The sequence below is a fragment of the Protomyctophum bolini genome, assembly GCF_963924005.1.
Source record: "Protomyctophum bolini genome assembly, chromosome: 5".
NCBI lineage: Eukaryota > Metazoa > Chordata > Actinopteri > Myctophiformes > Myctophidae > Protomyctophum > Protomyctophum bolini.
The window spans coordinates 10,699,196-10,711,460 of record NC_137866.1 but is presented as its reverse complement, the minus strand read 5'-3'; the positions used below and the strand labels follow the sequence as shown (position 1 = coordinate 10,711,460).

At 39.3% G+C, this 12,265-nt stretch overlaps 1 protein-coding gene across 2 annotated transcripts; it reads right to left on the bottom strand.

Annotated features, from left to right (window-relative positions):
* Window positions 1-337: 337 nt before the first annotated feature.
* Window positions 338-12,208, bottom strand: LOC308315242 (differentially expressed in FDCP 6 homolog). 2 transcript variants are annotated; one of them, XM_080763118.1, is made up of 11 exons: window positions 12,024-12,208; window positions 9,372-9,512; window positions 8,738-8,923; window positions 7,388-7,615; window positions 7,044-7,190; window positions 6,241-6,349; window positions 5,181-5,479; window positions 3,926-4,092; window positions 2,552-2,750; window positions 1,963-2,053; window positions 338-1,281 (listed from the first exon to the last, which is right to left on the bottom strand). In XM_080763118.1, the coding sequence occupies exons 1-11, from the start codon at window positions 12,117-12,119 to the stop codon at window positions 1,094-1,096; spliced, it is 1,851 nt and encodes a 616-aa protein (XP_080619244.1). In that variant the 5' UTR covers window positions 12,120-12,208; the 3' UTR covers window positions 338-1,093. The 2 variants fall into 2 exon arrangements, with proteins under 2 accessions (XP_080619244.1, XP_080619245.1); XM_080763119.1 differs by having other exon boundaries at window positions 1,149-1,281; window positions 1,963-2,076.
* Between the last annotated feature and the right edge of the window lie 57 nt (window positions 12,209-12,265).

Below are 12,265 nucleotides of genomic sequence, written 5' to 3'. Positions count from 1 at the left end.
CAGTTAACAATTTTCTTGTATTGAGTTCTGTAATTCTGCAAACTTAATAAATAACTTAATACATACTTCAATCAACTATCAAACACACACACACACACACACACACACACACACACACACACACACACACACACACACACACACACACACACACACACACACACACACACACACACACACACACACACACACACACATGCACACACAAAGCAGAAGCGGCGAATGCAATGGGATTATAGAAACTATTCTAGACTTCTGTAGCCTACCACAACAAATGTTAAATTTTTTGTTGAATATCAGCAAATATAAAACAGGCACTCAGGGTAATGTAGCAATTAATATTTTATTACAAAACCAAGGTTATAATACATTTTGCAGGTAGCCTATGTTTCACATTTAGATTGCCCTATGGGCAGACAGAAAAAGACGTGCCGTATAGTATTTACAATTTTACACACATGTTAACTATCAATAGAAACAGGAAGCATACAACTTCTCTCTGTGACTCTTTTTTCCCCGGTTATTGTGGTCTGATATGATGAATAATTAGTTTCTAAGGTAAAATGACTAATAGTTTCTAAGGTAAAATGACTAAAACCACACTTTTTCCACAAAAGTTAAGCAATTTGACTTTGCAGCTTGACCAAATTATAAAGAAGACTTAAATTAATACATTTCTCCCATCAGCATTGGACATTAACAAATGCCTTGTTGCACTCTTAATTAAGATTCTAAAGTTAATGATCATGTTAGTCTTGTTTTCTGATCTGAGGTATTGTTTGTGACCAGATGAGTCCTCATTCCTCACACAAGTCGCAGTCAATATATTAAGCAATCCAAAATAATTAATTCGTCATTAAAACATTTTAAATTATTACTGTCAGTGACATGATGTGAGTCATTTCGATGGTTTCAAATGGTTGTAAACTCAGTACCCGCCACTCTACCATGTAGCATCCCTTAAACTATTTTTCTTCAAGTGGCCACTTGGTGGGAATATTGTTCACAGATTCATGCCCTTTTCTGAGATATTGTCCCCATCGGAATGTCTCAAGAAAGACATCACAGCCAAGAAAGGCTGTGATGTGTGTATCTATGGGATGTCCATGTCTCCATTTGAGGATTTAGAGAGGCGTTTCTCTTCCTCACAACCAGCATTGTTTTTTACATTCTCCTTGCTCTCCTCATCTCTCTCAGATCGCGTTATGATCCTCAGTAGTCCAGGGTCTCTCTGTGTGGGGAGCTGGGCGGTGCAAGAGCTTCCTAGAGATGGTCTTTTTTCTATAAACATTGAACAAGACCATTGAAAAATAAGATTTAGTTACTGTGTGAAGAAAATGAAAGTATTCATTATAAGATTGGCAGATACCATCAGATATTAAGTCTATATTCGAGGAGTTGTAGAAATAGGCTAGAAGGCACTGAGAAAAAGTATATATATTTTTTATATTGTATATATAAATAGATGCATTGTGAGCTTGTAGATCTGTTATTTTTTAAAGTGTATGAATAGTGCTTAAGTGGTTAACACATTGGCAACACTGCAATATTTTACCACAAGAAAAAAGAGGTACATCTTTCAACATGATACACAGTTACAGTAAGTGCCAAGTAAACCACAAGTGCCAAAAGTACAAGTGTTATATTCACTGACCTATATAACCCCAGAGATGAGGTATTTTGCACAAACGTAAAAGTAAATGTACTTACACAATATGAGGAAATGTGGTAAATTTTGAGATAAAGCAAATACAACAGTATCAACACTATTGTGTCATAAAACTAAAACGCTCATTATTTAAGATTACATACAGCACAATACAGCAACTTATGTGTATATTGCTGTGTTGTTGTTGTCGTCGTGTTTTAAGCTATCACACAATTCTTAAGTATGAAATGCTACCATACAATGGAACCGTAAAAAACAGATTAGTGTAAAACTTTTGCAAATGTGTCACATACCCCCTGGTCCAATCGGTCGCATTAGTCTGACCATCTGTACATTCCAGTGTTTGACATTGGTACTGGCTTGGCGAAGCTTCCTCTGGGCAGTCTGTCAAACAACAATAGAGACTCCTATGAACCCAACAAGTGTGAAAAATCATCTTCAAACTTCAACTCCCAAATTTCGGAAAACATTTCTTTATGAAGTATGTTCCCATGTTTGTCTCTGTGCAGAATGATGCACCCAATCTTCACTGCCACTATAGTCACTAATAACACTTGGGTTACAATACAAAACAAGAAAAAGAAAACCTCAGAACATTCGCCATGACCACGAGCTTGCAGTGTAATAAGTATGCCATGCTTGTGTTGTTACTTTGATTCCAGAAGTATCTTGTGGGAATTATTTTAATATTATTTTTTTAGGAATGTTTGCTTTTTTTTGTGTGTTTGCTTCTCAACCACCAACACCAATTATTTTTTGGATGTCGTGTAATTTTTTTAATTTCTTACAGCTTACTTTTTTACATCTGCAATAGTGAAAATATTTAATGCATAAGTTTACCAAGCGACACGGTTGTGCCAAAAAGTCTAAATGAGACTTTACCACCACGTCCTGCTCAACTCTGTGTCGGTTGGCACGGACTTCCTCCAACTGCATTTCGGCCTCAACCAGAGACCGAGACTTGATCTCCATCTCCTGCTTCAGCTCTTGTTTCTCCCTCTGGGTTTTCAGGATGTACTCCTCCTGCTCCTCCTGGAGCGCCATGAGGGCCTTCATCTTCTCTTCCTCCTCAGCCAGCAACCTGGATGCAACAAGGCACATACCTGTTTCATGATTAATGTGACTCCACACACAGCAAAACCTAACTCAGGGTGTAAAAATGGGCCTGTAATGGTTTACAAGTTACATTTGCACTGATTTCACTGTGTAGTTGTTTAAGATGATCAAAGGAATACAAATGTTTCTGTGAGTGATGCTTAAATACTTGTAGATTGTGCATGAACATTTCATCTGAGGCTAAGGGTCGATTCATACTCCTATTTTAGAGCCGAATAAAAGTCGGTTCGGCGCTGTAGAGCCTACAATTTGACGTCATTTGAGGTTCGGGGGGGCGGGTACCGTCCTAAAGTCGGCTCTTCGGTGCTACTGAAATTTTCTGACGAGCCAAAATCATTTCGGCACTACAGCGCCGAAACAGGAGTATGAATCGGCCCTAAGACAGAGTGCAGACAAACAGATGTGATTACAGCACTTGACAACTTCCTCTGTTGGCAGGTTTACTTCCTCAGGAACATAGTATAATATGACCCGCTTTCACCAGCAGATTATTGGCTTCACAGATGCTTCAATCAAGAACTGTCTTATACAAGCCAAAACAGGATGACCACAGGGTGGCCATAGCTTTAGTGGAGAGGTCGTCTGGTAATCAGAATGTCACAACGTTGCCAACCTAAGACACTTATTTCCGGTAACCATTAACTGCTCCCCCAGAGCACTCATTAAAAAGAAATCACAGTGGTGCAAGTGAGTGGTGAAGTGAGTGGTGCAACTCCATGTGGGGTTCCAGACCTACAGAGCCCAGGGTGCAGACCCGTTTCTGGCGAGCCGCCCCACGTCCAAAACGGTTGAGAAATGACAGAGTTACCCCACAAATAGCAAGGACTCAAAGCTGTTTAGAAACCACAGTCAGTGACATCACTGACAACTCCTTGGTATCTTCATGCTACTGAGTCAACCTTTCCGCCGCTGTTAGGAAATTCATGGCCAGTCTTAAGGCATCAGCATGATGACATAATAATGGAAAATCCCATAGACCCACATGACGTCAGAAGTTAGAGAAGTTAACCACAAAAAAAGAGAGGAAAAAAAAGAAACAGTTTGCTGAAAGTTACAGTATTCTCTTCATCTTGTTTTCCGAGAGCAGTCACATGGTTGTTGTGTGTGGTTAACAGTTGCAACATACAGTTAACACCATACCCAGCCTGAGTGTAACGGGAGGCCTCTTCATCCCGCCTGGCTTTGATCTCCTGCTGTAGAGCCTCCTCTAGACGCTTCTGCATCTCCTCCAGTTCCTGGATCCTCTTCCTCTGTTTTTCTGCTTCCTCCTCTTTCAGTAGCATCTCTGCCTGCATGCTGGTCCGTGCCTGAGACATGTAGAAGGAAATTAACATGAAGACTACCTCAGTTCTACAGCAAATTGCAATTATGGTTTTCACTTATTCTCACACTATCAGCAATAAACTTGAATAAAGAAAAGTTACGGATGTAGTTCCTAACCTGTAGAAACCTAAAAGAATTACTCCTAGGGAGTCTATATTTTTTGCCCTTCCTATTTAGTTATTGTTGTCTATATTGCTACAATATCGAGGAACTGAAACCAAATAATTTTACTCTTGTACTTTTATATACAGCATGAGATGTAACAAATCTTGAATCTCGAATATTCCATCAAGGATGACTTTTTTTAACACCCTCAAATGAATATCCCCCACCCCCTTTCCACCTTTCCTGTGGATTTCCTTGACAAACCCAGATGGAGGTTAAAGTCTACAAATCTCAAATTGGCACATGCACATCCATAGTAGTTTATTTTGTGTGACTTGTTAGCTTTATTGTTTCAGTGAAAATTTCGCCATTTTAGCAGTTTTGGCAGTTCTGTGGTATCGTTCTTCACGACATTCGGCAATATGGTAGAGGGCAGTGAGAATCCCTTAGGAACTGAAGCTCACATTAATTCGTCAAAATAGCTCTGACCTTTGCATTTCATAATTCTATATACTCTATATACATGTTGAGTACTGTTTTTTGTTGTTTTGTATCTATTCTGTATTTGTTTTGTTATGTATCTGTTGTTTGTCCTTTTAAAATTTGAAAACTTCAATACAAATATTTGAATAATCTCTGACCTTTAGATCTCCCAATGAGTAAATTGTTATGATTTGCTCGATCCACTTTTCTACCTTTTTTTGGCTGCGTCAAAGAAAACAGTCTGACTCTGGTTACGGGACTACAGCGTTGACAGACAACACCTTCAGCCAATCAGCGTAACCAAAAAGCAGTCTCATTGTGTATATTGCATAGTTTTTTTTTGGGCTTGACACCATTTTATAGCTGCTTGCAGCTCTATTTTTTATTTATTTGAATAATGAATTGATTCAGAGCACAACAATTTGAGTGAGTCTGGTCTTTGTCAGGCGGTTAGACTCCCCTCCCATTCCGTTACCCTCCTCACCTGCTCAGCCTCACGAAGCTGCACCTCCAGGGCCTGATGGAGCTCCTCGTGCTGCTGACGCCTCCTATGCTCGTCTTGCTCCAGGAGAACCTGAGCCTGCCTCTGTGCCTCTTTGAGGAGCTCCAGCTCTGCCAGCTTACGCTCCCGCTCCTCTTGCAAGGCTCGTAGCCTCTGCAACTCCTCCTCCTTGGCCTGGCGCCTCTTTTCTCGTTGCTCGCGCTGCTCACGCCGCTTCATCTTCAGGTCTTTGTGAAGGGAGGTCTTGCCCTCTACGTGCAACCTGATGGCCATTTGAATGGCTGGGCACACAGGAGAGAGAAATGCTCCATTGTACAACGGAAATAGCCAAAAATTGCAGATACGCAAGCTTGACACTGTGAGCTTTGGTTCTGTCATTTTCGGCACAACCAACGGCATACGACAGAGCTTAAATTATGCATTAGCCAGTGGTTACCAAACGTTGGGCTGAGGCGTAAGTGTGCCTTGGGATTAACGACCAAACATTATTATAGCATCTTTTACTTTTTGTCTTTTTCTTTCCTTTTCTTTCCGTATTGTCTTCCTTCAATAAAAATTAAGTGGGGAAAAAAAAGAGATAAACTTTCACTCAATAGAGATAACTCCCGCCGCAAGTTGATGATGTAATTTGTCCATGTGTGGTCCAGCCCTATGGAATGTATATTGCACATAATAAAAAGGAGGTTATTTATACTTACAAAAAATATTGCTATTAGTGTAGATTTTTGTTTTACACACAATTCTCATTGACAATGAATGGAGAATGTACATTATAAGTGGACGAGCAAATCGACATAAGAGCGCCCCTCACTTCACACGGGTGTGATCTTTTAGTTATAGAGGGTAATTATAATGTATTAATGCATATTTGTCTTATTAGCCTTTATATTTTCAACCTGACTTCCCTATGTTTTAGGCACAACAACTTTGAAAACCACTGCTGTGAGCACTTATATTTTTTGATGAGAGAATATGACAGATTTGTGAAATGTAAATAATCAACATGAACATGAAGGACTAAGCATCAAGTGACCCTTCTGACCTGTAGTCCATTCCTGTCTCTGTTTGTTGTCTGAGGCACTCATCTCATAGGTCTTAGAGAAGGTTTTCAGGCAGAGCATGCACCTCTTCCCATCTCGGTCTGACACAATCTGTCCACACACACATACTTTAATTAAAAATAGACCATCAACCAACAATAATATCATAGGATTGACTGAGTTGAGTTCATTTAGGACAATGGTTCTCAATGTGGGGTCCGGGAACCCCTTGGTGGTGTTCCAAAAATAAGGAACAGGTGACATAACGCTTCACAATGCAAGGCGTTGTGAGCTGAATGCTGATTTATCTTTTCTTTTTTAAATAATAAAACACTTGTGCCAGGTACAGTGCCGTATGTATCAATTCGGGGTTCCTTGACATGAAAATATTTGAGAACCACTGAATTAGAAAAGTGGCCCTGATGAACTTGAATCATATACTGTTGGCTCCATGTGTTGTGGTAGACATGCTTTTCTGACATTTGTTTGACATAGAGAACATATTTTTTGCTTAAAACACTAAACATACCGATACTATACTAAGTAGACATATCGAAATAGATTATTAGTTCAATTATTAGTTCAAAGAGAACAGCAAGAGCTTTGGAGTCATTAGCACATTGTTTGTCTGGTGAAGTGACATTGTCCTAGCTGTTATTGTCCTATCTATGTCACATACTGGCAATACAGTGATTATGAGTTCTGACAATATGCTACTTGAAGTAATATTTTTAACCAGTATCATTTCCCCAAAATGTCCTCTACTTGTCTACTTAATGTGAAATTGCTTCTCTGGGCTGCTTACCTCCACACAGCAGTTGGCATCTAGAGCTATGTTGCCCAGGCAGTCTTTACGAGCCTCGCAAGTGTAGTAGGCCAAGTTACTGGGTCGTAGGGTAAACCAGCGTTCCTTCCAGTTTCTTCTCAACTGACCCTTTTTCCACAAATAGCCCTGGATGCATCCCATTCCCAACCCAACATACAGAATACTGATTACTGACAAAGAAACAGGCTTTTTAGAGACCCAAACAGGCAACTCTAAATAGACTGCCATTGTGCAGACTGATCATCACAAACGTTAACAGTCGTGATCCCACGTGATCAGTCTGGCAATGCCAGTCCAAACGCTAATGGCAGTTGGTTTGTTACCTCCTTGAGGATATCGCCAAGTATTTCCCTGTACACTTCTTCTATAGCCATACTGATTATGCTTTTATCCATTCCTCTGGTTATCCTCCCTGAGTTCATCATCTCCAGAAAAGCCCAAACGATGAAGTTGTTCTGTTGCATTGCATCTTGGGAAAGGAATTCTTCTAATTCACCACAGTTGAGCTCAGTGCTCATAGCCATGCATATCTTCTTCAATAGGTACTCCACCTTAAAACACAGGGAAAACAACAAAGCCTTGAGCTCATGCATACAGATAAGGTATGCAAGGATCACTTAGACAATAGACAATCGTCAATATTATCCATTTGAACCAGTTGACCAATGTCCTCCGGGACTCTATACTAGGTCATCTAGTATGTGCCTCTACACTAAATCTCTTTCCCGAAAATACTTGATCTACAAGCTCACAATGCATCGTGGTGTAAGGCATTGTGACCATACTATGTTTTCGCTCCTGTCCTTCCATCCGTTGCTGGATGGACACAATGTTTGTGTGTGTGTGTGTGTGTGTGTGTGTGTGTGTGTGTGGCAGGGTTGGACGGACACTCCCAGTAGGCCAAGGAAGCTCCTCCACCCCAGTCAAATCGGCCCCAGTGTAGCTCTATAACAAAACAAACAAACTTCCCTGGATTCTTTGGATCATGATACATCAGATACAACTCCCCATGATTTAAAGTTTTCTTCAAAACACACTTTTTTGCTACTCCTACAGATTTTGTACAAAACTCTGGAGTCTTGTGATCAAAATGTATTAGTCAAATCCTTCAGATTCCATTCTTATTTGCTATAACTGCCTTCCAGATACAGTACAAGCAACTCCACCCATTAAAGGTTAGGTATACGGTTTGCACTATGGCTGTAGCGGTTATGAAAGTCACTACAGGAAACTAAAACACAAACTGCAAGACAGCAACAAGCCCACACTTCTGCTGCAAGAACAGGGTGTTCAGTGAAGGAAAGAAACTGTGGTTTAGAAATGTGGACATTATATGCTTCAGGGCAGGCTATAGATTCCTGATTATTTCATAGTTTAATGAAAGAAGAAAGAAGTCCACACACAGGCTCTGCTCCAGTGGTGTTTTGTTTTATTTAAAACACCATTAGTTTAGAGTCTAAACTAATGGTGTTTTAAATAAAACAAAACACCACTGGAGCAGAGCCTGTGTGCGGACTTCTTTCATGTATCTACCTTTAGTCCAGCACCAGCCAGGAACTGGATGTGCGCAATTAAGCCACGTGCTTTTTAAACTATTTCATAGTTTAGTCACTTTAGAGAAAAGTATAATACACTTTGTTGTGAAATATGGTTGGTGGGTGAGGTGAACCAACCTCATCAGGAACCATCACTAATGGGTATTTATCCTCAGACAGGAAGTTGAAGAGACACCAAAGACGAAAAGCATCCTTTTCTGGCAGCAGAGTATCGCTGCTCCTGTCAGGTCTGTAGTTTTTCTTTGCCGTAAGAGTCCAACAGAGCTCATCAACATCTTCCTTCTTAAAACAGCCTTCTTCAACCTTGGGACATAATGCATAACACTATGTCAGGTACAGAGAGAAGTTCCCATTCATAATAGACTTGGACCCAAATTAACCAAATATTCATCTCTGTCCATGACCCCTGTCATGATGTATGATAACTAGGCATGTAACGATACATCGTAAATCGATTAAAATCAATGCAATGCAAACAGCAGAGGGTGTGTAAAAAAGAGAAGAAAATACAGGATCTTTGTAAGATAATTGATAAAAAAAATGTTTTCAGTCATTTGCTACTGTATTGAAAGGAGGATAAAAGAAGATAAGATTTTTTGTGTTTACTTAAAAATACACAGCAGTCTGAGTATCAATTTATTTCTGAGAATTCTGAGATTTGGGTCATGAAACACTGGTTGAAAAATAGATTTTATAATGTGATACAATCAATACATAATACAACATGGATAGATGTGTTTGTTTGTAGCACCTTGTCCAGGATATATTTATTGAGGTAAGGCATATAGCCCTGGCTGGACACTGGTCCGTCGTCATCATCCCTGAAGTGCTCCTCTAAAGCCACTGGGTCATGGGGAATAGACAGGACTGTGCACAGGTTATGAGAAAGCACCTGGAATACAATAAAGTGAGCAACGAAGGTTATCACAAGGAAAGCCTGAACATTGAGAAATACACTTGACATAATTCTTATGGAACTGATACGTCTGTCTGATGTCATAATATATCCTATTTTTCTTAATACTATGCAGATAATAGCTGTATAATTTCTTGGGACAAAACAACTGGGATTAAACATTTTCACCCTAATTCATTGATATACTGGCATCGACTATAACTTATTCATTATTGGCCTAATCGCAAATAATTGTGATTATCATAGCACTGCCATAGCACTTGCACTAGCCTCGACGACCTTACAGGCGTATGCAAAGGCTAAACTTATGTAATTTAGATAACATTTTATGTAGACCCCATCCTACTGTAGCACTTGTTTTTACGTCCAGATACCCCGTCCAAGACAGGCTTCATACGCACCTCCTATAGTGTATAGCTTAAATTCATTGTACAGATATTCTACTGTTAGACGGATGTCAGTTTGTTAGCTTGCTTATGATTCCTGATGACAATTTTCTATGTATTTGATGTATTACCATACATGTATTGTTCTTGCTTACTGTAAATCACTCTGGATTAAGAGCATCGGCTAAATACCTAAATTGTAAATGATCATAATTAATTTAGCATAATGTGCATAATGGTCAGAATTGTTTCTGTGTTGAAAAATGTTTATACATTTTCAAAAAATAGCAGCAAAAGCTGATCTAGGAGTAATGTTGAATGTATAAATAAATACGGCCTATTTTAGTCATAGTACATTATTTATTTTGATTATTGGTACTGTACTAGTCATTTTCAGTTACTTCTTTGTATATTCAAATGATTTGTCATACTGTATCTTCCCTGTGGAATTTGTGTTTACAAAGTCTGAAAGCCAAACAGAAATGTAATGTTTACGTGTTTATATGTTCCAATACAATTAAATCATTAATCACAATTATTTGTAGGACAATTAATTGTCTAGTGAAATTGTGAATAGCCATTTCATGTGGAAAGATCATGTCAAAGATATGCAAACAAGCCAGGATATAGCTAGAGAGCCAATTATACAATATACTGTACTTGGCCAAAATAATCTGTCACAATATTTGACAGAAACAGTGAATTAATAAAAGAAAATAATAAATTGAGGTAATATTAAATATAAAAAACAACAACTCAGTAAATCAAATGGTCAATGCACTATGACGCCTGCTCGTAGCTCCAAAACTTTCATGTATTGCTTTACTATAAAGCATATCTGTTGCTGAAATTGAAAGCCATAATTTTGACATATCTGATGTATTTTATCAGACATCCTGTCTCTCTCAAAGCATTTGCATCAAACCTGCCTCTCATTAAGCAGGGTTTGAATTGAAAACTATTACCGCTATACCCCCTATATACTTTCTTGTACAACAAATGGAGAAAATAACAATTTTAGCTATTTCTTTTGATTTAAAGAGTTTGAACATATTTGAAAATATACCTAACATATAGGTTTACACCAGGGTTAATGTGGTTAACATAGCCTACGTGTTCGCTTGCCTTTAATAGTGATTTTTATCAAATATATATTCTCCCAAAATGAAATGCATGACACCCCCACCCCCAGCAAATCGAACCCTGAGTGTATAAGAACACTGACACTGGGTCAGCCAGTACACAACAACAGCCTGCCTTCGCCTACAGGAATACGCCTGGTCATAACAAAGTTCTGTTGTGAGCCAGGAGCACATGGCTGGATCCTGTTGGTGGCTGGCATGGAGTCTGGTCCAATGAAATGACATAATGACGAAATCAAGTGATCAACACAGTGGCTTCATTGAGAGGCACTGCTGGTGAGGACCGTACGTAGCCTACAGAGATAACAATTAACAAGATGCTTCTACTTGGTGTGGGCTGTTTTTTGTTTCGTTTTGCTTACAATGTTCTTTTGATATTTGTGACGTAGTGCATCGATGAGCATACGCTGTTCAATGGTCAGTTCTCTGGTCAGGTCCCATCCAGTGCCAGAGTACCAATTGCACTGCACATTGTTATATCATGGGCCCAGTCAAGGCACGACTTAGAGATGAGGGCTGCCATTCATATACAGGCTGAGAACAAACTGCTGCTCTCCCGCTCATAGTTCTCAAGACAGAGATGCATATTGTGTGCCTTTCAGTATTGAGAGCATAGGAAATACACTATCAGCAAATTCTTTGAGAAGGAACATTGGTTACAAAAGATTTCTTCACACAGGAAATGTCAGTTAGGCTATATAAGTTATATTATAGGCCTATGTCCAACTCCATCACCTCACCATTTTCTTTTAATAAAAAGGACTAATTTAATAACTTTTCCCATTATAATAACTAATCTTCTGTAACACATTTGCTTCATTTTACGTGACTCGTCCTAGGCTTGAGGACTATGCTCGTGAGAACGGAAATAAGGATTTCTGGTTGAAGAAAAGACATCCAAGTCATTGATCCTGAAAGCATTATCAAATCTCATCCAGTTAGAATATTCTTCCACTCACCTTGAGCTGAGACTTTGATACCTTGCCACTCTTCTCTAGATCCAAGGCTGTGAAACCATACCAAATTGACTTGAGTAATTCTGCACGCAGGTCCATGTCTGCTGCAATTTCACTTTCTGTTCTTTTTTTCTTCTTCTTCTTCCTTTCACAGTTCTTTCTCCTTTCTGGTCTTGATACGTGGCCCTGGTGTGACACAGTGACAGGCAGCCACCCACACACCAAGTGGCTGATAGTGTGACCCT